Here is a 25,613-nt window from a genome sequence, read left to right on the forward strand (position 1 = left end):
CAAACAAATAGAAAATAAAGTGAGCTGGCATAGAGCGCCTACCGTGCTTATATAACTTATTATAATGTACTAACAAGCTTAATATATAAATGATTTAGTGCAATAAAGTGCTAATGCAAGGATGGCAATATTAAATTACCATTATCCTCCAATACATATGATTAATATATATTGTTTAAAAAATATAAAAACGGTCTGTATGACTAAAGTGCTACTGCAAAGGTGAATCAAAAATCAGTGACTAAATTGATAACCATAATGTTCCATAGAAATGTGCAATAATGCAGAAATAATTTAAAGTGCAAATTGATAAAAGTGCAAAAAATTCATTTAAAATTACATAAATTATTTTAATCAGACACAACAAAAATCCTCCCACATGAAGGATAAACAACATAGAACACATAAAACCATGGACAAATGTGTATATATATATATATATAAATAAAAAATAGCTATGAATTTATCAGAATAAATAAGGATAAAAATTGTAGCTTATCTGATAAAAAATGGCAAGTTCATGAATGGAAAGAGCCTCCAATGCGTTTCATCCGTATCCTGGACTTCTTCAAGGGATATTTTAGCTCCTGTGGGGTATCTAATATTTATACCCCCTCTAATAAGGACAAACAATGATTGATAGAGTTCATTTCTGACATCACTTCCGGTTTTCCTATTAATTCATATCCAGAAAAAAAGGGAATAATAGCTTGAATTTATATTAAGCTACTTCCTTCATTACTGCATAGTCAGATTAAAAGTCCATTTCTTAAATGTGAGTTATTTGTTAGTGTATTGCTCCTTCTATCATGTACATCGCGTCACGTCACTTCCGCCCTTAGTGTCCGTGCATCACAGTCCTTCCGCCCTCTTCTAAGTATTGGTGTAAGCGGTTCATTTCATCACTTCGCTTCCGTTGTTCTCATCCCCATTGAGCGCTATGCCACCTCCTTCCTTGTTCCGGATAGGACAGTTGATCCTCTCGTTCCCCGATCACATGTGTGTCACGTCCTGCGTCCTTACTTTGCCGGCATCTCCAATGTCTATCCGCATCCATCTTGGTACTCCAAATTGTTTTACTACTCGCGGCCATCTTACAGCTCTCATATATTCCGTTTTCGCTGCCATCTTTGTACTCCCATCTATCTCCTGTTGTTTATAATCCTGAAGGTAGCAATTTAATTAATGATTCCTGCTAAAAGTACAATATTATTGCATCATTATTTTGCAAACTACATGTGCACCATCTAGTGGTTAAGTAATTCTGTTGTTTGTTTGTCTAGTTTGTTAACAGCTCATAGTAATATTTGTGACAGCTACCTTTGGTCTCTACAGCATTAACATTTTTCACCACTAGATGGTGCACATGTAGTTTGTACTCGGTCAGTGTCACTTCCGGGATGATGTCATCGTGAATACCGGAAGTTAGACGCTGCACATCGGGGACCTGAATGGCGCGCTGCAGGGATTGTCCACGCACCTGTAAGTATAAATGTTTTGTTTTTTCATTCACTCATTGTGTCCTGAAGACGGGGGTTGGACCCCGAAACGTTGACACAGTAAAGTATATCTTTTGCACATTATAGCCTGAGAGTGCCGCTTTTTTTGTGGATTTATGTGGAGGGGTGTTTGACCTCATGGTGTGCAACTCAGCAAGACGATTCATCACACAGTGAGCACCGGTCTTTCTTTTTTCTATATATATATATATATATATATATATATATATATATATATATATATATATATATTCCATAGACAAAAACCTTACGGTTTCACATGTCCCATTAAGGCTGCTTAGACATGATCTGAAAATTCACAAAACCTATTGATTTTCTGCCACTCAAACTTCACAAAGCAATGAAATTACGATCATTGACGCCTTAATGGACGTGTTCCTTGCGTAATACAGATATGGTATGCCATCACACCCTGTGATTAACTGCAGATTCAGAACTCTCACAGAAACAGATTGCTGTCACTCACAAAATGGTGGAGCTGCTAATTCACAGAAAAAAAGCATAGCCCCGCCCCCTAGAGGAGAACCAGCACCGGGCTTCCCAGTACTGGTTGTGCTAAATACAGGGGACAAACAATGTAGGGGTCCCCCGTATGAGGCACAACCAGCACCAGGCTTTTGAGAACCAGTCTTGGTTGCCAAAATACGTGGGGGGGAAATGATGTAGGGGTCCCCCGTATTTGGCGCAACCAGCACTGGGCTCTGAATCGGTCCTGGTTCTGGATATACAGGGGGTAAAAATGCATAGGACCCCCCTGTATTTCCCAGAACCAGCACCAGACCCTTTCTAGCAGGGGTGATGCCACAGCCAGGGGAGCCCTTTCACTGGGCCCCCAGCGAAAGCACCACCCCTGACTACTAGTCAGTCCAGGCCAGGGATCCTAGGGGAGTTGAGGACCCCCCCATTAAAGGTGTCCCCCTTCTCCAGGGCACCCCAGGCCCATAGTGGTGCATATGAATATATAAATATTGGGCCTGATTCAGACTTGGGAATAGAGAGAGATAGCACTTAACTGTGTACCTTGACAAATCATATTGCAATGCAAGGGGTGTAAATACATAATTTTTTTTTTGAATTTGGGGTAAATACTGGCTGCTTTTACATGTAGCCCACAAATACTGCACAGCTTTATTATTGCTCTACAATTTAGATGTCAGTTTGGACACCTCCCTCCCAAATCTAGATCTCTCTGCACATTTTAAATCTGCCCCCCCTGCAGTGCAGCATGGTTTCACCAAGATGATCAGTTGAGAGAGATATCGCTCTCTATTCCCAACTCTGAATCAGGCCCTTTGTCTTTTGCAGTAGCACTACAGGTCCCAGCAGGCATCCCACGCATACTGGCACTTGGAGAACCACAAGTACCAGCAGGTGGGGCACTAAGGGCCTGCTGGTACCTATAGTACCCCTGCAAAAGAAATATTAAAATAAAACAGACAGACACCGTTTTTTAAAATATCTTATTTAGTGGGACCTTCACCTGGGGGCCGGCAGCCTTAAGCTCTTTTACATGGCTGCTGCTCCCCCAGGACTTCTATGGCGTCTTCACCTGGAGGGCGACGGCCGTGAAGCTCTTTTTCCTGGCCGTCACCCATCCAGGGCTTCCGCGGCGTCTTCTATCTTCTGTCTTCGGCAGCTATTCTCTGCTGCCTCCCCGCCGCCGACTGAGTGCACGGACCTCGCGCTGGCAGTATTCAAGCGGTGGCCATCTTTGAATTTCAAAAATGGCGCTGAGGCACCATTTTTGAAAAGGGTACGCTCGGTTCTCACCATTGAGTTCAATGGTGAGAACCGCTCATTGGCTGAGAGGCGGAAGGCTCACCTCTCTCAGCCAATGAGCTCTCCGCACCGGGATTTCTGGACTGAAATCCCGCATCCGAACTGTCATTCGGGTAGTAGTGTCCTAATGTCCTCCCCATTGGATTACCTACTGGAGAAGAGGACAGAATGGCTTCAGGGATACTAGGTGAGAATGTGAGATAGTGTGTGCATGTGTAAGTACATGTGTGTGCATGTATGTTTTAATAAATTTATACTTTTCTACAGTGTGTGTTGTGTGTTTTTTTAATATTGCTTTTGTTGTGGAACTACAGCTACCAGCATGCCCGTAATGCCCTGCATGCTGGTACTTGTGGTTCTCCAAGTACCAGCATGCGGGGGAGGCTTTCTGGGAACTGTAGTTCCACAGCAAAAGCCAATATTTATATTTGCAAATGCACCACACCTTACATAATCAAGCCTGCACTCACCGCCCAGGGGTGCTGGGGATAGCCTGGGCTATTAGCATACACACATGTACTCACACATGCATACACACTATGCATGTGTGAAATTCAAAGATGGGCGCCACGAGCCAATCAATAAAACACACAGACACAGTCTTCTAAATCTTTTATTTACCAGGACCTTCACCTGGAGCGCGTCAGCCAGTAAGCTCTTTTGCGTGGCCGCCGCTCATCCAGGGCTTCCCGTCGTCTTCATTCTTCAGCTGGTCTCTCCAGTTCCCCGGCCGACGGACTGAATGGACGGAGCTCGCGCTGCTAACTGTATTTAAGCCAGCCAAGGGAGCGGGCCGATTACGTCGCGAGCTGTGATTGGCTCGCGGCGGCCATCTTTGAATTTCAAAATTGGCGCTGAGGCGCCATTTTTGAAAAGGGCATGCTCGGTTCTCACCATTCAATTCAATGGTGAGAACCGCTCATTGGCTGATAGGCGGAAGGCTCGCCTCTCTCAGCCAATGAGCGCTCCTCATCGGGATTTCTGTACTGAAATCCCGGGCGGAGCTGTCATTAGGGCAGCTCCGGTTATCTCTGTTTTTTTTTGCCAAGACCCTGGATTGTGTGAAGAGGACCTGATCCACGCATAGGAGGAGGTGAGTATGGAATTTTTTTTCACAGGTAATCCATTGGATTGTCTACTGGAGAAGAGGACAAATTGGCTTCAGGGATACATAGGTGAGTATGTGAGATAGTGTGTATGCATGTGTGAGTACATGTGTGTGTGCATGTATGTTTTAATAAAATTATACTTTTCTACGGTGTGTGTGTTTTTTTCAATATTGCTATACTAAAGGTACCAGAAAGCCCGTAATGCCCCGCATGCTGATACTTGTGGTTCTCCAAGTACCGGCATGCAGGGGAGGCTTGCTGGGAACTGTACTTCCACAGCAAAAGCCAATATTTATATTTTCAAATGCACCACACTTTTCCAGGGAGCTGGAGAGACCAGCTGAAGAATGAAGATGACGGGAAGCCCTGGATGTTTGTCGGCCGCGCAAAAGAGCTTACTGGCCGCCGGGCTCCAGGTGAAGATGCCGCATTAGCCCTGGAGGTGCGGCGGCCGCGCAAAAGAGCTTACTGGCCGCCGTGCTCCAGGTGAAGGTCCTGGTAAATAAAATATTTAGAAGACTGTGTCTGTGTGTTTTATTTGAATATTTCTTTTGCAGGGGTAATATAGATGCCAGCAGGCCCTTAATACCCCGCCTGCTGGTACTTGTGGTTCTCCAAGTACCAGCATGCAGGGGATGCCTGCTGGGACCTGTAGTACTATTGCAAAAGACAATATTTAAATTTTCTTATGCACCACACTATACATAATCAACTCGGCACCCACTGCCCAGGGGTGCCAGGGATAGCCCCGGGCTATCAGCCTGGGCCTGGGGTGCCCTGAGGAGGAGGACCCCTTTATTGGGGGGGTCTCCAACTCCCCAGGGATCCCCGGTCTGGGCTGACTAATTGTCAGGGGTGATGCTGCAGCTCGGAGGCCCGGTGAAAGGGCTCCCCTGGCTGTGGCATAACTCCCCGCTTGAAGTCCAGTGCTGGTTCTGCGAAATACAGAGGGGCCTTATGCATTTTTTCCCCCTGTATTTCCAGAATCAGGACTTGCTCAGAGCCTTGTGCTGGTTTTGCTAAATACGGGGCACCCCTACATCATTTGTCCCCCATATTTTGGCAACCACAACAGGTTCTGAAAAGCCTGGTGCTGGTTGTGCTTAATATGGGGGACCCCTTCATTGTTTGTCCCCTGTATTTAGCACAACCAGTACTGGGGCTCCAAAGCCCGGTGCAGGTTGTTTTTTGGGGGGTGGGGCCACACCATTTTTTTTTTTTTTATTTAAACACAGGCAGCCAGTCCTGGTTGTGCTTAAATGCAGGGGACAAATGACATAGGGGTCCCCCGTATTTAAGCACAACCAGCACCGTGCTAGTCAGAACCAGCCCTGGTTGCCAAAATACGGAGGACAAATAACGTACGGGTCCCCCGTAAGTTGTGCAACCAGCACTGGGCTCTGATCCGATCCTGGTTCTGGAAATACAGGGGAAAAAATTAGTAGGGTCCCCCTGTATACTCCAGGACCAGCACCGGACTATTTCTAATGGGGGGCTGATGTCACAGCCAAGGGAGCCCTTTCACCAGGCCCCCCAGCCATAGCATCATCAACCCTGACCGCTAGTCAATCCAGGCCGGGGATCCCTGAGGAGCTGGGGACCCCCCCAATAAAGGGGTCCCCCTCCTCAGGGCACTTTAAGCCTAGGGTGATAGCCCGGGGCTATCCCCAGCACCCCTGGGCCCACCACCAGGTTGATTGTGTGATGTGGGGCATTTTAAAGAATATTTTCTTTTGCAGGTGAACTAAAGATCCCAGCACGCCTCCCTGCATGCTGGTACTTGGAAAACCACAAGTACCAGCATGCTGGGCATTAGGGCCCACTGCCACCTATGGTCCACCTGTAAAAAAAAAATATTAAAATAACACAACACACTTTAATATTGTAATATTTTATTTTACAGGTCTTCACATGGCTCTTTTACGTGGCCGCCACCACCCCAGGGCTTAGGCCTCTTCGCCAGGTGGGCGCCAATCCACCAGGGCTTCAGTGACTTTGCCTGGCAGGTGCCAACCCGCCAGGGCTTCGCCTGGTGGATGCCAACCCGCCAGGGCTTCGGCGTCTTCACCTGGTGGGCACCAACCTACCAGGGCTTTGACGTCTTCACCTAGTGGGCATCAGCCTGTGTCAGCTCTTTAACTGGCTGCCGCCCACTCAGACTTCTGTGTCTACGCCTGGCGGGCGCCAACCCACCAGGGCTTCAGCATCTTTGCCTGGCGGGCACCAACCTGCCAGGGCTTCGATGTCTTCACCTAGTGGGCGGCAGCCTGTCAGCTCTTTTTCGTGGCTACCACCCTCTAGGATTTCTGGTGTCTTCGCCTGGCGGGTGCTTTGGCATCTTCACCTGGTGGGCACCAACCCACCAGGGGTTTGACACCTTCACCTATTGGGTGGCAGCCTGTGCCAGATCTTTTTCATGGCTGCCTCCCACTAGGATTTCCGGCGTCTTTGTCTGGTGGGTGCCAACCCGCCAGGGCTTCGGTGTCTTTGCCTAGTGGTCAGCAGCCTGTGCCAGCTCTTTTTCATGGCTGCCTCCCACTAGGTCTTCTGGTGTCTTCACCTGGCAGGCGCCAACCTGCCAGGGCTTCGGCGTCTTCACCTGGCGGGCACCGACCCACCAGGGCTTCGACATCTTCACCTAGTGGGTGACAGCCTGTGTCAGCTCTTTTTCATGGCTGCCACCCACAAGGACTTGTGGTGACTTCGATTGGGGGCCGCCAACCCTGCAGTGCTTCAGCGTCTTTGCCTGGCGGGCGCCCACCCGCCAGGGCTTCTGGCGTCTTCACCTGGGGGGTGGCTGCCACCTCCCCAGGGCTTCTGTGGTCCTCTTCAGGTGCCACCACCTCCAATGATGTCACGAGTTGTGATTGACTCGCGGCAGCCATCTTTGAAAATCAAAGATGACCACCGCGAGCCAATCACGGCTCGCAACGTCATCATCGGCGGCACCCAGCAGCTGTGTGACTGGTGCCTGTTCAGGTGTCGGTGATGGGCCTGGATCCAAGAGTATCCAGTCCCCACCAGCCATTCTGCCGAGTACGGCAGCGGTGCCCATTTAAAAAACGGCGCCTCAGCGCCATTTTTGAAATTCAAAGGTGGTGGCCGCGAGCCGTAAATTTCTCGCAGTGGACATCCACCCTCCTCACCGCTGCCGGACCCTCCACCGCCAACACCTGCGCCCCCGCCCGCCGATGACACTGTTGCCGCTGATGTCCCAGCCGCCGCATCTGTGTCCCCGCCGCTGCTACCATTGCCCGCTATCCAGCGCCCACTTTTGCCCACAAATGACGGCCATCTTGCTGCACCCAAGTGAAGCCACTATGACTACACCTGCTGGAGGCTCCTACTGAGGCTGCGCAACAAGTTAAAAAATCCTATCTCTACAATGGTGCATTCTTGAGGTAATAGTTTAAAAACCAACTTTCTAATTTACCTGAACCCCAAAAGCACGTACCCTGGCACAATAGCTACCTAATAAAACAAACCCCAAGTCTAAATTCCACCCCTACCCTGAGTTTTACCTTCCCAAAAAAAACCCATAGAGAACAGCAGAAAAGGGTTCCTAATTGAGAATGTCAGAAAAATGTGACAGTTGGACCTTTAGATTACTCCCAAATCCTCATTTTTTATGTTTTTGCCCTGAAAATTGGCATGCAGCACCTAGTGACAGTTCTACCCGACCATGCCAAATTTCAGATCTGTACCTCCTATAGCTTTTGAGGTGTAGCCCCTTACACACCCTGCCCCCCCTTTGGAATTCTCTATGGAGAATTCCATTTTTTTTAGATGCACCTTAATATAAGGGCACGACTGTGCCCTTATAATATATAAAATTCTGTTATGAACCCAAGATGAAGTATTTCAATAAAAATATTTGAGTCATTTCATTTCTATGTATCACCTCTATGTATCAATATTAACCATTTGTGATAAAACTTTAGGTGTGGTCCAGTGGCAAGTGGTGTAATAGGACATCATTGCAGTTTTGGGCAGAGTGGAAGAACTAAAAATGAAAGAAAAGTGGTGGTAAATACAGCGCCCAAGTTTTGCCACAATCTATACTATATTGTGATATAATTGAAAATTACTCTGATAAGAGAAGATGTTTGCACTTACCTTAGGTGAGAGCTTGAACCATTTTAAATGTTTGTTGACCTATAGCAGTGCTGTCCTAGTATTAGAGGACTGCATGTTTGTTACAATTATTTATTTATGGGCCTAATGCTATGAAGTAATGATATCATACAATAGCATCAATGGAGGTTATTAGGGAAGTTGGGGGCCACAAAAAAAATGAAGGGCCCTCAACAAGAGGATTGGGTTTACAATGGTAGCTTTCTGTGAATGATGCCTCCAGTGTAGTGTATGGCCATAGGCACCCCAGGAGCTGAAGGACACAGGAGTAAGATGGCCAAAAGTAATGCCCCACGATTTGCATGAGTTGGCGTGATTCCTGCGATAGTCACTAGATTTGAAGTGGCAATTAATTTAAGGACAAAACCAACCTGGTTTTGCATTTAAACTAATTATCGCTTTAAATCTAATGACTATTTCATAGGAATTGCACCGGCTCCCACAAATTACAGGTTATTACATTTGGCTTAGAATGGCTTTTACACCTGAACTGATTATATTTAGGAAAAGGATACCAATCAGTTCTCACACACAAATCATCATGCTACATGCTAGACTGGGGAGTAAAAGACACAAGTTGTTAATGTGCATGGGCATAGTGAGGGTGGTGCCATTGGAGCTTATGCTCCAGGTGTCGGCTACTGTGATTGGGGACTGATCACCTGATGAGCCTGAAGCAAGCACATAGAGAGATCAGTGCTTCCAGACAGGGTGGCATGGTGTGGGTGAAGCAGTGCTTGTGGCTTCACCCACACCATGCCCCCAGTATGGAGGCACTGATTTCTGTATATGCTTCAGGCTCAGTAGGTGATCCAACTCTTTGTATGGCTGATCTCCTGCAGCCTGCAACAGTGAGAAAGGGACATCAGAGTAGAGAGAGTAGAAGATCTGTGTGAGGAGGGGAGATCTGTGTGAGTGGGGAGTGCTGTATGTGAGGAGGGACGATCTGAGTGAGGGAGATCTGTGTGTGTTTGAGGGAATGGGATATTGTTTGAAGGGGAAGTGAGTGAAGGGGCAGAGCTCTGTGGGGGGATCTGAGTGAAAGGGAAGAGCTGTGTGTGTGAGGTCGGACTGTGTGAGGGAAGGAAAGCTGTGTGTGGGCGGATCTGAGTAAGGGGGAGTGCTATGTGTGTGTTGAGGGGAGGAGATCTGAGTGAGGGGGAAGAACGGTGTGTGTGTGTGCACGCATGCGCTTTTGTGTGTGTGTGTGTGTATGTGGGAGAGTGTGTGAGATGGGGAGAGCTTACAGTATGTGAGGTGGGGATCTGAGTGAGGGGGGAGAGCTGTGTGAGGAATATATGTGGGGTCTCCATCTGGCTCTGGGACTGAGCAGAAGGGAAGAGGGATGGTGCCACAGGCAATAACAGATATGGAGGTGGCGGCAGTTCCCTCCCATCACCACAACACATCACAAATTGAGTGTCAGTCACACAGGAGGAGAGAACATGGCATCTGTGTCCCTGCTGCTAAGGGGAGGCTGATCCAGGTGCTGCTGCCGAGAGCCTGGGTTGCAGCACCTGTGGCTGGGGAGAGTCTGGTGAGGTCATGTCTGACTGCTCAGATGACGCATACCAATATGGGACACTACTGTTACATAATGTGATTAAGGGGTGTTACAGTGGCGTAACATGAATAAGGGGCATAGCACTACTGTGGTATAAGGTGTATAAAGATCACTACTGTGGCATAGCATGAATTCTGGGCACAACTATGTGGCATAATATGAATAAGTATACTGTGTGACATAAATTGTGGGCACTAATGAGTGGTTTAAAGTGAATTGGGGGCACTATTGTATGGCATGTGAATTTTGGGCACTGTATGTGGCTTAATGTAAATTGGGGTCATTATATTACAGTACATATAATGTAACATTGCTTATATTAATGTTCTATTGCTGATGTATATATTTTATTAGTGGAATTATTTTAGTAGGTTATCTATAAACATATATGCCCTAGTTTGATACTGCCCTTAATGTTTATTTTTAGTTCCCTTTACTTTGCCCCTAAATGCTAGAACCACACCCTACCTGCTACATTTGAGGGGGCGGTAGCATACACATTCTCCAGGCTCCATGGCTACATGATGCACCTCTGGTTATGCAAATAGGGCAACCTTATTGGTTTCGGGGAAACACAGCCGGGCCCATCTATTTGGGGGATACCCAGGTAGTGCAAACTAACCAAGTATTGTTTTTCTCTCAGTTTAATCTTATCCTATTGTTAGATTTCCTCAAATTACTTTTTACCTTTTTAAACACAGAGAATAATGTAAATTTAGAACTTACTTTACCAGTGTTCACAGCAGAGCCATATCCTGTGGAAAATCCACATCCAATCAAACAGACTTCTTCCAGTGGTGCATCCTTATTTATCTTAGCAACAGCAATGTCATCCACCACAGTGTACTCCGTGAAAGTGCTGGTGCTGATGAAGTGATGAATAACTTTCCCCTTGCAGGTAAACCTGCTGGTGTTGTCCAATAACATTCCATTGTATTTACCAATGCTGTTTAATATAAGGAAAAATATCTGAATATATTTTCTCCTTTCTTTTTTTGATCATGCAAATTTCTACCTAGTAATAGCTTTTCTCTTACAGTATTTGGATTTAACATTTAAGCTTTGACCACAATACACCTAATTTGACTATTTAAGCTGAAAGTCAACATTGTTGGAATATTATAGTATTGTATTATTTACTTTCATACAATTATCATGGAATCACTTACCGAACACATTCATCTGTAAAGGTGACAGTCTTCAACTGCACCTATACAGCTGGTGTGGGAAACTATTCATAAAGGCATTGGCTCCAAATTTGACAACAGTGCACTTATGCATAAACTGACAAATGTTGCAGTCAACAATGCAACATGCAAATCGTGAGAGTCCACCCTCTGATTTAGTAAACAAGGCTATATTATGCATTTACTAAGCATTATTTTATATTTTCACCTAGTTTTGTTTAATTTTTCCTGTCCATCATCTGGAAAGTCTTATAAAGTAGAAATCTACACTTCGGTGCACCATCAATAAATAGCAATTATTAAATATTAGAGAGACTCACTCTCTATTAGTATTGGTGATGAGAAGGTTATTACCGAATCTAGAGGACCACAGGGGAAGACTGCATTGCTGTAAGGTAAATATACATGAATTGCTACTTAGCCAAGCTATATATTGCATCAAAATAATGTGATATATTGTTAAAAGTAACAATTCCATAATGCACAACTTCATGAATAGACCCATGTATTTGAAAAATTACAGTTAGGAACTGATTGGTTGGTACTTTATCTCCATCCACTTTCTCTCACCAAGGTGCAAACAATCAAACAACAAGCTAGGACATGGGCAGGAAAGCATTTCAGTTACAAATTAGGATAATTGTTAATATATTGTTGTAAAGGTGGTAAAAGGCTAATTCTAAACACAGTAAATACTATAGGGCAAATTAAGTTACAGATAGAGCAAACTGCATTGTACTGTATCTTGCAAAGGATTTGCACTATTTCACCTAAATTTACAATGGAGAAACAATTTTGCCATTCAAGTTCCTACTTGTAAAAGCACAGTCACAAATATACAGGAGATTATTGTGAAGACAACCATTGTATTTGTTAAGAGAGAAATTGGGAAATGCTTTGCCAGATCAGAAAGTATGTTGACACTTGTTAGTTGACAGAAAACAAACTCACTCTTCAGTAATTAAAGGAAATTTGCCAGAGACTTCTACATTGGCAGTAACATTAATAAAGAAGTTCAACAAAACTGTCCCCAAAATTCCCTTCCAGGAAAGACAAGAACATCTATAAATAATCTAAATAATATAACAAATATATTTTGAAATAATAAAAAATACCAAATTCTGCACTCAGTGGAGTACGCATAGTTGAATTGCTCGATTATACATACAACTGATTGTGATCTGCTGTAATATTGGCAGAATAAGCTTAACAATTATCCTAATTTGTAACTGAAATGCTTTCCTGCCCATGTCCTAGCTTGTTGTATGAATGTTTGCACCTTGGTGAGAGAAAGTGGATGGAGATAAAGTACCAACCAATCAGTTCCTAACTGTAATTTTTCAAATACATGGGTCTATTCATGAAGTTGTGCATTATGGAATTGTTACTTTTAACGATATATCACATTATTTTGATGCAATATATAGCTTGGCTAAGTAGCAATTCATGTATATTCACCTTACAGCAATGCAGTCTTTCCCTGTGTTCCTCTAGATTCGGTAAGGCTCTCCCCATCTGCGCATGCGTCGGCTGCCAGGTCATCTCACATCAGTGTTGCGGCTGGTGTGGGGCAGTGGGCAGTTACCAGTAGAGATGAGCGGTTCAGTTTTACAGTTCATCTCCAGTTAAGAGGTGGTGACCTGGCATATGCATATCTCAGGTCACCTTACTAAGACAGAGGTGGCAGCGGGGGCACTGGCAGTTGATAGGTGGTGACCCAAAATATGCATATGTTGGGTCACCTTACTAGGTGGCAGGGGGAAGGGCAGAGCAAGGGGGCACTGGGGCAGCGGGGAATGTGGGCAGTAAGGAGGAGGTGACCCGGCATATAGATATGTCCGGTTACCTTACCAATATATATAGCAGTGGCGTGGGTAGGAGCAGTGCAAGCAGGGATTGTGGTAGCCAGCAGTAAGGAGGAGCCAGGAGACCTTGCATATGTATATGTCGGGTCACCTTACTAATATGTAGTGGGAGCCGATGCTGTGGGGCAGAGCAAGAGGGCACAGGGACAGCGGGCAGGCAGGTCTGAGAGGAGGTGACCCGTCATATGACATTGACGCAAGTTTGCGCTTTAAACGCAAAGTCAGTTTGTAATACAGAGACCTCTGTCTCAAACAGAGCCCACTACCAGTTACTGCTCATGAGGACAGCATCGACATTGACACAAGTTTGCGCTTTAAATGCACAGTCAGTTTGTATACTGTATATATAATACAGAGACCTCTCTCTCAAACTGAGCCCACTGCTGTAGCAGTTTCTGAAGTCATGAAATGACTATTGTGTACAAGCCTGGGACAGCACAGAGTGGCACATGTGTGAAAATTCAACAGCATAGTAATACAGACAACTGGGCATGCACAGTGCTGATCTTTTATATGCCATGGCATAGCGATACATGGCGTATAGCTTGGCTCCACTGGGCATGCGCCACAGATTCCATTATCATTGTAACCCCTCCCATTTATAACCCTTTGGAGCTGGCTGACAGCCACCACAGCACCAACCATGCTAACATTGACGCAAGTTTGCGGTTTAAATGCACAGTCAGTTTGTGATGCCGAGACCTCTCTCTCAAACAGAGCCCACTACCAGTTGCTGAACTCATGAAATCACTATTGTGTATAAGTCCGGGACAGCATCGACATTGATGCAAGTTTGCGCTTTAAACGCACAGTCAATTTGTAATACAGAGACTCTCTCAAACAGAGCTCACTAGCAGTTTCTGAAGTCATGAATTGACTATACAGTAGTGTCTGAGTCTGGGACAGCACAGACAGTGGCACAAGTGTGAAAATTCAACCGCATACTGTACATTACACTAATACAGACAACTGGGCATGCGCAGTGCAATGACCTTCCATGCGCCATGGCATAGCACTACATGGCATATGGCTTGGCTCCACTGGGCATGTGCCACAGATCCCATTGTAACCCCTCCACTGGGCATGCACCAGAAATCCCATTGTAACCCCTCGGAGCTGACAGCCACCACAGCGCAGACATTGACGCAAGTTTGCACTGTTTAAATGCACAATCAGTTTGTAATGCCTTACTTTTAAACAGCCTTTTAAACAACACTACTACAGTAGTTTCACTATAGTGTCCAGAGCCGACAGTGCCAAAAAAAAATTATTCTTTTACATGGCTCGAACCCGGGACCAGCATTGTTGCATAGCGATCACCTAACCACTAGCCCACAATTAGCAATATTAAGAACTGCACATAGCGGGCTCATCCTTGTGCACTCCACCCACCCGCTGCTGTTTTTAATAATAAAAAAAATTGTCTTCCTTTGCAAATATTATACAGTACTAGTACATATATACACAGTACCCCACCATTAGAGAATAATTCATCCCATCTCAGTGAAAGCTGTGCATGCATCTCATTAATCTACAGTATCGGTTATAACGTGATAACTTGGGCAACTTCACTACTGTACAGTTATGTACAGTATGTGTACTGATTTGCGTCCCGTTCTAAGAGCTTACTGTATGTTTGTGTTATTAAAAATATTGGTTGTGTGGGGGGCGTGGCTTGGCTGCTAAGTGAGGTGGACGCACTTTTAGCAGCTCCTCAGGATCCCCTTATAAGTTACCCCACTGGGGCGATTATTGTGGTGTAAGTGGGTCCCTTCATCCTCTCCTTACCTTCTGCTGCCCTGCTAGGTGCATCTCTGAGCTCCGAGAACGATTCCCGGCTCTGGCGGTGCTGTGGCCTACACCAGCTCCGGAGGCCGGGGACTCAATTTTGGTGCCCCGCGGATCAGCGGCGCCACGGCTGGATGTCATCGCGAACCCCTGTCTGCCCTCTGGACCCTGCTGGTGGATTAAAGATCTGGGGAGAGGTACCCCATACCCCCGGGGGCCCGCAAAAACATAAAAGCACTCGCGGCCGTAGCCACGAATCATGGGAGCCGCCATCTTGGATGCAGGCCTGCGTTCAGGATAAGGCTGGGCTCCCTGCGGTGTAACCGGGCCACCCTCTCCCTGCTGTGCAGCCTCCCCACCCTGCTGAACCTGCTCCTCTGACTTTCCCTGAGGTGATAACCTGGGGCTGCCTAATCCAGCTCACCAGGCACAGATTTCTCTTGGGCTGTACTACTTCCCTCCTGCCTCCTGGGGCTGTAGCTGTTATCCTGCCAGACTCCTCACTCAGCCTGCTACACAGGTATCATTATCCTGCCTCCCCCCAAACCCGTGGTTCATGCTTCACAGCTGGAGTGATTTATTTTGTTGTAACAGGCACCATCATCATCACCTGTCAGCTTAATATATTGGTGACACTGCTGGTCAGGTCACTAATTTTGGAATACTCTCCTGTGTGATTGCAGTCCTCATATTGAACCACGCAGAATAGCAATTTTGCTGGACTTGGTTAAATATTATAAAGAATATGTTCTTTGATATAATGTGAATTACAAGCCGTCTAGTGGTCGTGGTATCTATTGCAAGACCAAAGTGATTTGAAGATCCTCGGTTGTGATTTTGGCCTTTTAACACTTTATTCTGAAGAATGGGTAAATACGTGGCTTCAACACCCGCTCCTAAAAATCAGCGGGGTAAAAGTGGAGCCAAACGTGTTGACACCAACTTGCAGCGTACTGAAATCGCTCCTACGACTCCTGACTCTTATGCCACCCCTTCAGCTTTGAACTTCCTGGTATCCCCCTTTCCTTTATCGTATGCGGAGGTGGTCAGAACCATTCAAGAAACTGTTGGACCGTTATTACAAACACAAGCTGACAAATTTATGGGCGCAGTAGCGGACATAAAATCTCAATTGTCCTCTATGTCGCATCAAATCTCTAAAAATGAAAATCGGATCGGGGCTAATTTTCATGACATTGCAGAGTTAAAACAGCAAGTGTCCTCACTTACTACCACACAGCAACAGTTGCTCTCCAAGGTCGATGATCTTGAAAATACATCGCGATGTAATAATCTGCGCCTGATAGGCCTGAGCGAATCTGTCAGGGGCCCGGACATTGCTAAATTTCTACTATCCGACCTTCCAGAGCTAATTGGCATTTCAGAAGAATTACAGCCTATGGAGATTGAACGAGCACACCGTTTCCGTGACTCTCATAACACCAGGCCACGTGCAGTCATCTTGAAGTGTCTAAATTTTCGCCATAAGGAACTCATTTGGTCTACAGCCAAAAAGAATGGCCCTCTTTCCTGTAATGGCAAGCGTATCTCTATTTTCCAGGACTACTCTGCAGAGGTCTCTAGAGCTCGCAGAGAAATGTCTCCGTTTTGTTCTCAACTTATTCAAGCTGGTAAACTATTTGCTCTTCTATATCTGGCTCGGCTACGAGTGTTTACTTCACAAGGTCCTAGAGACTTCACCAATGTAGCTGATGCACAGGCTTATCTTCAGGAAGAGGATGGCGCTGCACCGTCCTCCGATATGGATCAAAATACTTGAGTATATTGTTACGTAATGTATATGCCTTGCTTTTATTGCCTAATATTTAAATGGTTGGTTGGCGTTCGATTCCTCATTTATTTGGATGGTATTTTTTCTTTTTTTTCCTTCTATAATACACAATTGAGGGTTTTTGGCTCATTGTACCTAGAATGCCTTCACAGATACGTCTGTCCACCTATAGGTATATGGTATACTTTTATTTATCAGCATTATTACTTTGGGGGGGATTAATTCTCCTGTGAAACGGAAGAAAATACTTTTGTATCTTAAAAAAATGCAAATAGATATAGCATTACTGCAGGAGACGCACCTGACAGATAGCGAGGTTGTTAAATTGTCTTCACTGGGTTTTACATTGGTGGCACATGCCTCTTACAACTCCAAAGCCAGAGGGGTAGCGATACTGGTCAGGAAAGATTTATCTCCCCAGGTTCAATCTAATATAGTCGACCCTGAAGGCCGATAAGTTTTCTTCCGGGGATTGTTGGCAAAGCTATACACATTCACTGATTCGCAGTTATTGGTGGGCGGGGATTTTAATTTAACGGTACTACCTGCTATTGATAAATCTCATAACCCTAAACGGATTCCCACTCCTCTGAAATTAGGTTTACAATTTTTTATTTCTCAATTGGGTTTAGTGGATAGTTGGAGAATGCATCATCCTACTGATAGGGATTTCATGTGCATGTCAGCAGCACATGGTACCTTGTCCCGTATCGACTATATTCTGCCGACCAAACTTTTATTTTCTAAAGTATTAGATACAGGGAATTGCACCTATATGTTTATCTGATCATGCACTTATATGGTGCACTATTGCAACATCAGTAGATGTGGGATCTTGTCGCCAGTGGCGCTTCCCATCATACCTTTCTTCCTCCATAAAATTCCGGAATATGATAGAAACAAAGTGGCAGGAATATGTTCATGATAACCGGGAACATGTTTCTGACCCTTTATTATTTTGGCAGACGGCAAAGTCTGTTTTGCGTGGAGAAATTATTTCTTATGTTTCCAAATTTAGGAAAGATATTTCAGCTTTATATCTGCAATCCCAGGAAAGATTAACTGCCGCTTATGTAAATTTGACATCTTCCCCATCCCCTAGTAATAAAGATGCTTATATACAGGCAAAGATTCAGTTTGAAGAGGTGTTGGCACAACAGTCGACTCGACATACCTTCTCTACTAATTTTCAATTTTATAAGCGTGGGAACAAATCGGGTCGACTTTTGTCTAATTTAGTAAGGACCACATGATCTTCCACTGTAATCTCTGCTTTGAAAAAGCCGGATGGTACTCTAATTTATAAAGGGAAAGATATAAATTAAGCTTTTAGAGACTTCTATGCCTCTCTTTATTCACAAGGTCCTATTGATGAACTCCAAAAAGCTACTTTTTGGACAGATATTTCCACTCCTCGTATTTCTGAAGAACAGGCTGAGTCCTTGCTTGCCCCTATTTACTAAGGAAGAAATTCTTAAGACTATTGTGGGATTGAAACCTCTTAAGGCCCCGGGGCCGGACGGTCTTCCGGGGAATTCTACAAATTATTAGCTAATAGAGTAAGTGACACATTGTATTTGGTCTTCAATTCCATCTTGAAAGAGTGCAGATTACCCTTATATTTTAACTCTGCAGTTGTCAGAGTTCTGCCCAAACCCAATCGAGATCCGGAGTATCCGCGATCATATCGCCCAATATCACTGCTGGATGTCGACTACAAATTGTTAACTAAAATTTTGTCGGATCGTTTGAAATACATTTTACCCACTATTGTTTCCAATGACCAGACAGGATTTATCATGGGTTGCCATTCGGTAGTTAATATTCGGAAAGTGCTGGCAGCCGTACAAGCTCTTGGTTTCTCAGGTGGTCCTAGGTCTCAGGCTATAATATCTATGGATGCCGAAAAGGCTTTTGACCTTGTCACTTGGGACCACCTGTTTGAAACATTGAAGAGATTTGGATTCCCTGATGAGTTTGTGTCAATATTTCAAACTTTGTATCGTGACCCACTCACGCAGGTTTCTACAAATGGTTACTTGTCTACCCCTTTTGAAGTTCAGAAAGGCACTCGACAAGGTTGTCCTCTCTCACCCCTGTTATTTGCACTGGCCCTGGAGCCTCTTGCGATAGCCCTTCGCCAGCATGGGGGATTTAGGGGGATTTCTATTGGGAACCTAATGCTGAAGATGTGTCTCTTTGCGGATGACATGCTCTTGTTTGTGTCGGATCTCACAAACTCTGTTCCTGTTATTCTGGAATTACTGTCGCGATTTGGTTCTTTTGCTGGGTATAAGATTAACCTACATAAATCGGAGGTCCTTTATATGCATGATTCAGGGTCCCAGGCTTTGTCTCTTTCTGCTATATGCTTGGATCATTTCCGACTGGCTCAGCAAGCTATTAAGTATCTTGGAATCTATATCCCGGCTAATATCTCTAAGTTGTATACGGTTAATTTCACCCCAGTGATAGCTGACATAACTAATCTATTAGACATTTGGCGACACCTTCCATTATCTCTCCTGGGCAGAGTCGCATTGTTGAAATCTGTCATATTTCCTAAACTGGCCTATCCTATACAAATGTTGCCAATACGATTAACCCGTTTTCGATATTACTCAAATTACTCGCCTATTTTTTAAGTTTTTATGGAGGGGTGGGAAACCACGTATATCTAGAGCTAAAATGTATTTGGGGAAATCAGATGGTGGATTAGCTGTTCCGCATGTCTCTGCATTCACTAATGCAGTATTTTTTCGATACACACGCGATTGGTTGATGGGTTGTGAAACATATATCCATAAATCCCTGGAGGAAGAAATAGCTTCTCCCTATTCTTTGTCCGCTCTACTTCATACTCCAAGATCACATCTCCCACCATTGATGCGAAATAATATTCTATTTTTTGACACTTACCTAGTTTGGTTACAAATAATCCGAAAGCTTCACAGGCGCCACACTGTATCTCAGTATAATACGTTCTGGGGTAATCCTATGTTTATTCCTGGCCTGGAATACGCTGAATACCTGGTCTGGAGGGTGAGGGGTATCGCTGCCATTCGTGATGTGTTTGATCCAGGGGGTCAAATGTATTCTTTTCAAGATCTGAAGTCTAAATTTTTTCTTACTAATAGAGACTTTTTTATGTTTCTGCAACTTCGTCATTTTATACAATCTTTACCCCCTCCTATGTTGAGGGAGGAAGATGATGATATTTTACGGCCCTTATTTAATGTATCCAGTACTGGGTATTATAACCCATGGTTGTTATACCCCTACTTGCTTCCTGCGACAGCTGAGGCTCTATGGGAGAGTTGCATCCAAAATTGGTCCTCAGAAATACCACAAGTAGACTCCCCCAATGTTTTATTAAAGTATACTGAGAAGACTTTAAGAGTTCTCCATTCAGCTATTTGGCAGGAAGTGCATATTAGGACCATTCATAGGGCATATATGTCCCAGAGTCAGAGGAGGCATGTTGTGGAGGAGGAGTCAGGCTGCTGCCCGAAGTGTAAATTCTCACGAGCTACTTTCTTCCATAATATGTGGGAATGTGGGAAAATTAGAAATACCATAATCTTATCCTAAAATGTTCTAAACAATATATGCGCCTTACATCTTATGAAGGACCCATTGGCTATGTTATGCGCTAATTTTATAAATTGGGACCTGCAAGGTCGTAAGATGGAATTATGCCCTTTCTTACGATAGTGGTAACTGTGGCGAAGAAAGCTATCCTCCGTAACTGGACAGTTTCCACAGCACCATCTCTTCAAGCAGTTCAAACCATATTGCTACAAATACTTTATTTTGATAGAAGAGCAACTATACCTGATGTTGAGAAGGGGGTGGTTCGCTTTTACGCTAAATGGGGTATATATATCGACTCCCTGGATTCTGATGTTAGATCTCATATAATGAGATTATTTGAGACTACGAATTGGTCTCTACTCCGTAATTTGGAGTGATGTTGTATATTTAGATCTTTAAATCCTATATTTACGGGTCAGGTGATAAGATTCTTTGTCTCCTGTAGAGTAACAATGTTATTTCCTCCAGTGTAGGAATATCCGATTAATGGAGAGGGAATAAACTGCACCAGGGTTCGGGGGGGGTGGGGGGAGGGGGGTGTATGTGTTTATTTTATTTTACTTTATACATATATAATTTGTTTTTGTTATTATGGTTCTATTTGAATTATATATTCTATCTCTGTGCTTATGTTTAACAGTCATTTTTGACTAGATATATTCTACAGATAAAATGTATTTGTCTGACATTGCCCTTGAATTGTATTTGTTTACACAGATTGCAGTTCTGTATATATGTCTATATGGATTTATGCAATATATCTGTATGTTTGTATAGATATATACATGTACATGTATGTTTGCACTTGTGAGTATATAATACAAAAATAAAAAAATAGTTTTTGAAAAAAAAAAAAATATATATTGGTTGTGTGAACATGTAAATACTGTACAGTGCATGAATGTGATATCCATCCAATTTAACAGTATGGTGTTCTGTACAAATTCAATAGTGGAGCACTAGCCACCCAGCGGTTAAGCGCTGTATTACATGCCGTAGCGTATCCTTAGTTGAAGAATACCACAGTATGCCACAAGTCCAGGCATCACGTAACATTCAATGGCACGACTCAGAGCCCTGAATGGCGCACCTTGATCAATAAACTAGCTGGGCACATCTGTACATGAATAGACCCCACAGCCTGTAAAGTAACAGGAGCTGATTGGTGGGTACTTTATCTCCGTCCATTTTATCTCTCTCCAAGGCTTAGTACATAGTCAGTTAACTCCCAAGAAATACACAAGTTGTCATATATGAAAACATTTGATAAAAATGTATTAATGTGATAAGCCCCAAATAAATTTAGCTAACAGAATTATTTTTGTAGAAACTATGAAAATTTGATATAATGAAGGAGCTGGTTCTAAAGGGATAGGGTGTTGGACTTTTAATTACATTTCATAATTTCCTGCCTGCCACAAATCTAGGAACTCCAAAATCCTTTTAGAGTGTAGGAAGGTACAGATAGGCACACTAGGACATTAATAAAGTGATTTGCAGAACACATGATCTCCTAATTCATTTTAGGGTCAGCATCATATGCCTGTGACATAAAACAGAGCAGGTGAATTGTAAATCAACAGCTAAAATGGCAAATCAGAGCAAATCTCCAATTCATCATTATAAACTGTTATTTTCAAAATTTACTGCAAAGCACTGATTCTGAGTGTGAATTCAGACGAGTAAATGAGGTTTCATAAATCTTAATAAGGACAACTGACTCCACACACTCATCCCTGGAAGCTATGCAATTCATTGGCATAAATTGGTGTTCTGAGAATTTTCATTACTATTAATCTTCCCTGCAGAAGATAACTTTTTAATGTTGTGTTATTATGCCAATTAGTTAATATGCCTTTTTGACATTTACATATGACACACATATTACTAACTCATTCTTGTAGCATAAATTACTGTCCGGATTTAGGCAGCATCTGCATTTTCCACATTGAGGAACAAACAGCGGGATAACTTTGTCTCCTAAAGAAAAAAGAAAATATTGAATGTGGAGGAATAAATATTTGATGGAAAATGCTTTGTAACATCAGAAAGAATGGGTTTAAATCTCAGACAGGAAAGAATGAATGCACAGATAATTAATGCTGACAGGTGAAATTAGATTCATGTTTGGGGAATCGGTATGATTTACCGCCGGACTCATGCCTGGCGGTTGGAATCCTGTCAGCGACATCCCGGCAGAGGAGGAAATCCCGATTGTCCTAGGTAAGTATTGTCTAACTTAATTCTACCCCCTAACCCTAAGCTTCCCCCCCCAGTGCCTAACCCTAATCCTCCCTCTATGTGCCTAAACCTAAACCCCCCTTCCGTGCCGCCTAAACCTAAGTCCCCAGGGGGGTGCCTAACCCTAAGTCCCCCCTGGGGGTGACTAACGCTAACCCCCCTTCCCTTAGCCTAAACCTTACCTCCCGGGGGGTGCCTAACCCTAAATCCCCCCCCGGGAACCCTAAACCTAACCCACCCCCCCGCGCAGCTATCCGCGCTTGACGCCCGGCGTCCCTTTGATCGGGATGCTGGGCGCCGGTCTCCCAGCATTGGTAAAATGACAGGCATCTATATTTAGACACCTGTCATTTAGCCCTCGCTGGGATTAAGCAGTCGGGAAGAAGGCTGTGGGGATTAGGTCCGCCGGCTTCCGAACTGCATACCATGCTTGGAGCATGTTGAAAGTTAATGTAAATTGTCATTAAACACACTTAGGGCCTGATTCAAAGGCGGTCGGAGGATGCAAGCGGTCGCTCAGAAACTGGGCGGCCGCTTGCATCCTGACCGGCTGCCTCTGTTTCGGTCGTTAGGCTGTGGGTTTACACCCACAGCTCTAACGACCGCTCCGGTAATGGTCGCGATGGTCAGAGACCATCGCGACCATCGGGGCTTACGACGAGACCCATCGGGGCTTACGACGGGTCTCACTTGTCGTAAGCCCCGGAGAGCTTCCGGCTCTGTCAGAGCCGGAAGCTCTCCACTGACATCACTAGTGATGTCAGTGGGGCCTCCCCCAAATGGCAGGCATTCCCATGGGAACGCCTCCGTTTGGGCTGCCACCCCCCCGGCCCACCTTCCAAACGGGGCGAGCTGTCAATCAACATCGACAGCTCGCCCCCTTTGGATCGAGACCCGCTACAACCGGCGCTGTCGGTCGTAGTGGGTCTCACGCATGTGCACGCCGGCGCCGGCGCCGTCGTGTGCATGCTCTGTGGGGGGGCCATCAACCCGGTCCGAGCGCATCGGCGCTAACGACCGGGTCTGAATGACCCCCTTAGTGTAGACTAATGGTGCATACACATGGTCATATCAGACATCGATAACGATATTATTGTCTGATCATCCTGCATGTGCTGGATGATCGATATTGATCATCCAGCACAGCTCCAACCCCCAAACGACTAAATGAGAAGCTTACTATAGGGGCCCGTAATTATTGATCGCAGGTCCCTATAGTAACCTGGTCGATATTGACCAGGTTGGACTGCCTGCCAGGGCAATGGTTGTTATCGACCATCCATGCCCGTGCATTGTCCATCGTTTGGGGGTTGGAAGGGGCCAAAAAATGGATGATATAAACAATTTAACGATAAATGATATCGTTATCGTTTATATCATTCTAGAAAATCTGACCGTGTGTATGCACCATTACAGTATGCAGGTGTAGGGCCGCAAGTCTCAACATGGCCAAGGTGGCAGTGCATGCATACCCTCCACCATGATCCCTTCCAATAGGTACAAAATGCTCTGCTCCTGGGCTCAGGAGTAGAGTATTTTGTACCTGGTGGAAGTCATCATGTTGGCATGCTTTAACTTTAAGTTCTAGAACAATTCACAGACTCCTTCTCAGTGCGGTTTATGTAACTGTATTAAACAAGAGCATTGTGTTTATTTTTTATATCTTTAAAATGTTGCATCATGTATGTGGACATCATTCTTCTAGTTGTCACGTAAGAATAAAGTAAGGGAACCACTGCCTTGGAGGGTGACATCTGATTGCATGTGGGCAGCTTATATACATTCTGATGTTGCCTTCTATGACAATGAACACAAACTTTCAAAGCTTTTCTATCCATTCACTGTCAACCCTCAGAGGTTGTCAGTTACTGCTCTATATGGATGATAATATTTACAATGATGATATTGATGATGATGATGATGATAATAATAATAGGTATGTGTACAACATCTCCGGTAATAATAGTCTTACCTGGTTTCAGACCAGTTACTCCTTCTCCTACACTTTCCACAATCCCTGCAGCTTCATGGCCTAATATTACTGGAAATGTCATGTCACTTAAGGCCCCACTTAGAACATGGTCATCTGAGCGGCAGATCCCAGTGGCCACAATCTGCAGAAATGTATATAATTTAACATTTTAGGATTTAAAATAACACAAAAATTATATTTAATGGTGATGTGCAATATCTTTAATTAGTGTTAGATAGCAATAAATCTATAATTTTAGTTTGATAATCTCACTACAATGCGACCATCATTCGAAGAGTTGCTATGGCGTGTACAAGGACACCAGATGCGTAATCATGTTTAGTGGGCACAAAAGAAACAGTCTGTGTTGGAATCTGCCATGAAGCAAGAGTAACATAATGTCCTTCTTCCGGTCATAGTTGAGAGGCAGTGAAATAACAAACAGCCATTTACCGTCTCACTTCGACCACTGCCTACAGCACTACCTTGCCACCTGTTATGCAATTTCACCAGTGGCTCTGTTGGTTTCATGCTGTGCCCCATTCTCCTCTACTAGCACAGTATGCTTGGAATAAGCCATCAGATGAGTTAGACTTGCAGTGTTTCCCAAACCCATTCCTCGGGGAGCACTAAAGCTAGCCACACACTAGACCAACTTACATCCAACCAGCCAACTTGTTGATTGGTTGGAATGAAAATCTGGTAACGTATGGGAGTAACTGATGATCAGCAATTTGCTCCTAAATGCCAGAAAACAGATGAAAATGGTCGTTCAGACAAGTTTGTTAAATGTTTGATTTAAACTATTTGTTCAAACAACAGTTTTGGTCCATTTTCCAGCGTTTGGGAGCAAATTGCTGATTGTATTCCTTACCAGATTTTCATTCCAACCAATCAACTAGTTGGCTGGTTGGACAGATAATCTTTAGACGTGTGGCCATCTTAACAGTGCATGGTTTCTATTTTTCCTAGCAGGTGCACAGATGTATTCATTACTCACTGACACATTTTAAAAGATCCACAGGTGGAGATAATTATTTCACTTGTGATTCTGCATTTAAAGGCCCC

General features: G+C 44.3%; 1 protein-coding gene across 1 annotated transcript in view; it reads right to left on the minus strand.

Annotated features, from left to right (window-relative positions):
• The window catches only part of LOC148481554 (alcohol dehydrogenase 1), a 63,680-nt gene that overhangs the window by 15,975 nt on the left and 22,092 nt on the right, over nucleotides 1-25,613 (minus strand). Inside the window, exons 3-5 of the mRNA XM_088453246.1 lie at nucleotides 24,546-24,687; nucleotides 22,225-22,312; nucleotides 10,833-11,052 (exon numbers count right to left, since the gene is read on the minus strand). Coding sequence (XP_088309372.1) covers nucleotides 10,833-11,052; nucleotides 22,225-22,312; nucleotides 24,546-24,687 — 450 coding nt within the window. The remainder of the gene's footprint in view (nucleotides 1-10,832; nucleotides 11,053-22,224; nucleotides 22,313-24,545; nucleotides 24,688-25,613) is intronic.

This window comes from Taudactylus pleione, unplaced genomic scaffold (genome assembly GCF_031769625.1).
Source record: "Taudactylus pleione unplaced genomic scaffold, aTauple2 ptg000573l, whole genome shotgun sequence".
In the NCBI taxonomy this organism is placed as follows: Eukaryota; Metazoa; Chordata; class Amphibia; order Anura; family Myobatrachidae; genus Taudactylus; species Taudactylus pleione.